Below are 5,598 nucleotides of genomic sequence, written 5' to 3' on the forward strand. Positions count from 1 at the left end.
CTGCCGGAAAGGCCGTTTCCCCTCGCCCTGCCGTGGGCAAAGCTGGGGGTCCGGGATGTGCCAGCATCTCCCCTCCCTGCCTGCTAGCGCACAGCCCTCTCCCCACACGTTGGGGGTTGGAGAATACGGGATTGCCAGCGGATGCTGTCCTGCAGAAGCATCCCAAGAAGTACCCCTGCCTCCCCCTGCCCTAATGCTGCTTCTTTTGCTCCCTCCGCAGCTGCCTGTCCTGCGTGAACGGCTCCTTCCCCTGCCACTGGTGCAAGTACCGCCACATCTGCACCCACAACGCCGCCGACTGCTCCTTCCTGGAGGGACGCGTCAAGCTCTCCGAGGTAAGGCGACACGAGCCGGCTCCATCTCTCCTGTCCCGGTCCTGTCGTGGCACCCTACCCTACAAGGAAGTGTTTTGGAGGGGGAAAACCACTTTGGAAACCTTTCCTGCTGCCTTGCCCGGGGTGCTGGGGCTGCTGGAAGCGGTGAGGGAGGAGCGGGAAGCGCTGCTGGGGCTGCGTGCCAGGAGGGAGAGGCTGTCGGCTGCCGCTGCGGAAGAGGCTGCTTGGGAAGCCGGGCACAGCCGAGAGCACGTTAGGCTGAATGAAGGGAAAAACAAAGGCAGAGATGCTAAAGGATTTCCCTTTGATGTTTTTGAAGGGAGCAAGCTTGAGCTGTCATTGCAGAACAACTTGTTTTCAGAGAGGGGAAGGTTGAAATCCGTAAAACAAACCATTTTGCTGCACCTCACGCCTTTGTCGTCTCAAATGCTTTGCTAAGAAACATGTTCTCTTGTGGGGGTTCATCCTGCGCAGCATCTGTGCCACCCACCGGGGAAACCTGGCAGGGTGCTTGCAGGAGGTCCTGGTGTCCCCAGCCTGTGGTGGCAGTGCTGGCTGTTGGCGTTGGGTCTGGAGGTCTGTCCAGCAACTCCTGGCTCTACAGTAAATGCTGATTTGGGTCCGGAGGGAGAGTTTTGGGGAGGAGGGTTTCTTGCCTGTGGTTGAGCTTCCCTGGGTTTGCTGGCCCTGTGCAAGGGCTGAGCAGGAAGCATCCTGCTGGTCCTGCCTGATGGTTGCTACTGGGAGCAAAGCCACATGCTGTCCTCGCAGGAGTGGCTCAAATGGACGTTGTCCTGGGGAAAGCATTTACCCAAATCATCTCGGATAAAGTTTGGTCTCTGAGCTCCAGCAGAACTCAGGTCCCATCAGGCTCCCAGGCCAGGACTGGTCCCTGGAGCAGAGGTGGACACGAAAGGCTTGTCTCCACTTCACAGACCATGCGTGAAGGCAAGCAGTCAAAGTGTCCCTCAAGGTCTTTGCTGTCCTGGCTGACACCGAGGGGAAGCTTGCCTCAGCATCTCCCTGCTCAGGAGGAGCAGTGAATGTCCATCCCCCATCATTTGCATCTTCTGAGGTCTGCCCTCATCCGCTGGGAGGACCTGGGGGCTCCTGGGTGTCCTAGATCAGGGCTGTTGTACTCCTCATGTCCCCCTGCTTCTCTGCTGGGCTGGGAGCATGCATGGAGTCACGCAGCTCCCTCTGTGGCCGAGACACCCCAATTAACGTTTTCCCCTTCCTCCACCCCTGCCTCTGTCATCACTCGAGGAGCTCAAGCCTTCCCGGAGAGGATGGGAGAGCTGGGCCATTGCTCAACCATTGCTGAGGCACCAGCAGCACCATTGCTCTTGTGCTGGGGACAGAGTGAATGGAGAAGCAACTTCCCGCATATGGGGGCTGAGCCCTGCGTGGCTTCCCTGCTCCCACGGGGGGCACCCAGCATCCAGCCAAGGTTGACCCACCACATCCCTGTGGAAAACCGGAGCGCCTGGTCCTGTTGCCTCTCTCAGGAGGGCTGCTGTGTCTACCGGGGAACATTTGGGCTTTGCAACCTGCAAAGAGAGCTGCTTGGGACCCATACCTGGTTGCAGCTTGGGGCCTCTGTGGACTTCGGGAGCAGATGGACTTGCAGAAGGTGGTGGTGTCCCTGCACAGGGCTGTGCTGGGCTCTCATCAAGATCCTTATTCCTGGAGTGGAGCTGAGTGAAGCTACCTCTCAGCCAAGTGCAACGGGAGAGCTGGAGAAGCCCAACCATAGCTCCTGCGTGGGCTTGGCACTTGTCGTTTCTGCACGGCAGCAGGCAAGCGCTGGGAAGGAGACTCTGCTCACCAAGCAGCCCCTCCTGCCTGCACTGCCAGCGAGCGGGCAGCTGCCTGGGCTGTGCTACGGCCGCGCCGCCCACACTCTGCCTCTCGGATGGCGCAGCGATGGCTTCCCACCACCCCTTCCACCAAATAGCCAAACTCCAGGCTCTGGCACTGCCCCTCACCTCCCTGGAGGTATTGTGCAAGTGCAAGGGGGTTGCACTGTGCTCGGGGGTGCTGGAATGTGTGATGCACGGGCTGGAACGAGCCCAGTGTGGCAGCACCACACAAAGTGGGATTTGGTAACATGAAAAGATGAGAAAAAGCTGGTTGTCCCAGCTTGTGCCCTGAAGAAACCCACTGAGGGATCGACCTGTCCCAGGCACCCCAGAAGCCTGCTCTCGAGGTCACGCTTCCAGCCAGCCCCGGCATTACTTCTGCAGATGCAACCACAGGAGCCCGGGAGCTCTCATCTGGCTGTTCCCCTGGCTGCTGGGTTCGTCCCCCTTCCCTGCCAGGCAAACCCAAAAGCATCTGGCTGTACCCCCAGGGGTGTTGTCGTCGGGACGCATGCGGCTCTCCCATGGGCCAGCTGCCTGGGAACTCGTGTCACTGCCGAGCACGGGCAGGCTGTCCCCTGGCAGACCCTTTGGCCACCCTGGGACCTGGAGTGGTGCCTGGCTTGAGGTTTGGAGCGCCTGGCTCAGCCTGTTTGCACGTTGGTGTGGCCTCAGCAGTTCCCGCTGGGGATGGCGAGACACCCACAGACCAGCCGCTGCTGCGGGCTGTCTGTCCGGGCTGGAATGAGACATCCCGTCCCCATCCCCAGCTGTCCCTGTCCCCAGCACGGCGGTGTGGGGAGACCCGGTGCCAGCGGATGGCACCACCGGGAGAGTTAATGGTAGATGTCCAGCCCCATCCCCTCTGTGGGAGGATGTCTAACTGGGAGGGTCGTTTTGAGCAGGATTTGGTCTGTCTGTGTGGGTTGGAGTGTGGTGGTCACTTGTCAGGAGATGCAGGGAGGGGGGTTAACAGCAGCACTTAACCCTGTCTCTGCTGGTTCCCACTGGCACCCACAGCACAGGCGGCGGCTTTTGTTTTTCTCCAGGGGTGGGAAAGCGGTTGTTTGGCAGGAAAACCTGTTGGAGTGGGTCCAGAGGAGGCCACGAAGGTGGTCAGAGGGCTGGAGCTCCTCCCATCTGAGGACAGGCTGAGAGAGTTGGGGTCGTTCAGCCTGGAGAAGAGAAGGGTCTGGCGAGACCTAAGAGCAGCTTCCAGTGCTGAAAGGGGGCTACAGGAGAGGTGGAGGGGCTCTGGATCAGGCGGTGCAGTGATAGGACAAGGAGTAATGGTTTTAAGCTGAAGAACGCAAATTTAGATTAGATATTAGGAATAATCCTGTGCAGGTGGTGAGGCACTGGAACAGGCTGCGCGGAGAAGCTGTGGGTGCCCCATCCCTGGAGGGGTTCAAGGCCAGGCTGGATGAGGCTTTGAGCAACCTGGGCTAGTGGGAGGTGTCCCTGCCCATGGCAGGGGGTGGAACTCGATGATCTTTAAGGTTCCTTCCAACCCAAACCACTCTGTGATTCTCTGAAAATACCAAGAGTGACCCATGGCTCTCTGTCTGGGGTATGCCAGGGATGTGTGTGGGGATTTCTGGGGGGTGGCAGGGCAGGAATGGGGCATGGGTAGGGGCCACCCCTCACATAAATGTATCTGGGAATGGTGGCAGCCGGAAGGATGTCCCTGCCCACCAGCTGTGGTGGCTTTGAACCCTGGACTCCCCATCTTCGGTGGCTTGCTCTGGGGTCAGGGCTGAGGCAGGGGTGGTGGAGGAGCCCAGGCTGCTGGTGGCTTCTCCCTGCTCGTGGTGGCCATGGGGTGGTCAGTGATGGATGCTGAAGGCTCCTGTCCCAAAAAGCTGCTCTCCTGCGACGGCCCCTGCTGAGGAGGGTGGAAGGCTCCTGGCCTGCGGGGACCAAGTGTGTTGGTTCAGTCTAAGCAGGTTCAGCTTATGTTTGTTCTTCATTCCCCCACCTGTGCCAATGGCTGAGGACTTTGTGAGGGAACCTCAAAGCCAAGGTCAAGCCCAGCCCCACACTGCCTTCATCCCCATCTCCGCTGATGGCACAGCCTTGCAGCTGGAGCTGGGAGCTGCCTGAGGAACCCAAACCGCAGCATTTGTAGTGTGACTCCAAAGCTCTTGCCTCCCCAGGCAAACCTGGACACCCTTGTCATGTTCTCATCCAGCTAGAAAAACAGTTTTAGTGGAGAAAATCCCAGTTGTGCGATGTTTGGGAAAGTGTGTGTTGGGGTCTTGCTTTTCTGCTCATCCCATCCCTTCATAGCTCCGTGCCCCTGGGAGCTGGGGCTTGGCGGGGGGGGCTGGTTTTGGCAGGACAGGGAGCTCCGTGGGCTGTGCAGAGCATTCCCGAGGGATGTAAGTGGCGGGCAATGCTGGGGCGAGTTTTGTCAGCGGTTGGAATTGCTCGTAGGGGAAATGAGTTATCCGAGTGCCCCCACCCCTCCGGGCACCCCGGGCGCCCACCAGCACCAGGTGCATCCTGTTTGGGCGCAGGCTGACATTTTTGCTGGATGAGACACTTCTGCCGGCAGATGCGGAGCATGTGATGTTGTCGCGGGGGGACTCGATCAAACTGCGAGTCAGCACAACGAGCCCGTCCGCCTGCCTGCCGGCGTGGGGAGGGGGATGCACATGCCCACCACGCTCCCCGGGTACCGGTCTCGTGAGCATCCATGGTGAGCCCAGCTGGGGCGGCACAGCCTTACCCACCACCCCAGCCAGGCCAGCAGCAATAATTACAGAAAAATGAGGAGGTGGAGATGTTGGAGAGCAAGCCAGGAGCTAATCCTCTCTGGGTGTGGGCGTGCCCCGCAGGGAAGGTGTGTGCCACCCGTGGGGTGCTCCGGCAATGCAGAGGGGGGGTCAAGCAGGCGGGGACTCCTCCCTCTGTCAGCACTTCTGAGCTGGGAGCCGGTGGGGAGCAACTGCTGGGGACCGCTCGTTACGACAGTGGGCATGCGGGGTCTCCCCAGTGTGAGCCTTCAGCTGATTCTAAAAGGGGGCAAGTGAAGCCCCCCTTTGCAGAGGGACAGCGGTGATACAGAGCAGGGAGGTGGCAGAGCAGCACTGAGGGTCCCCAAACTGTCCCATCACCATCTCTGGGTTGGGGCTGGCACCGCTGCTCTCCTCTGCTTTTATTTTGTTTAGCTTGTTTTGGAGAGAAATAGTTTCTTCCCTTAAAAATTGCACTTTTGGGGAATACAGGCTTGTGAAGAACAGGAAACTTAAAGAGTAAAACGGGTTGGGGTTTTCTGTCAATGGTTGCTAAATGAAACAATTTCTTGTTCATTTCTCTGCATCCTTTGGAAGTGTGGTTAATCCTACTGGCAGAGATAAAGCCCGGCGCTGCGCAGGGTCCGGCTCAGCTTGCTGTGG

General features: G+C 59.2%; 1 protein-coding gene across 1 annotated transcript in view; it reads left to right on the forward strand.

Annotated features, from left to right (window-relative positions):
* The window catches only part of LOC104472450 (plexin-A1-like), a 71,266-nt gene that overhangs the window by 50,694 nt on the left and 14,974 nt on the right, over nucleotides 1-5,598 (forward strand). The window contains exon 8 of the mRNA XM_010088142.1: nucleotides 221-335. Within this exon, the coding sequence (XP_010086444.1) occupies nucleotides 221-335 (115 nt within the window). The remainder of the gene's footprint in view (nucleotides 1-220; nucleotides 336-5,598) is intronic.

This window comes from Pterocles gutturalis, unplaced genomic scaffold (genome assembly GCF_000699245.1).
Source record: "Pterocles gutturalis isolate BGI_N339 unplaced genomic scaffold, ASM69924v1 scaffold1612, whole genome shotgun sequence".
NCBI lineage: Eukaryota > Metazoa > Chordata > Aves > Pterocliformes > Pteroclidae > Pterocles > Pterocles gutturalis.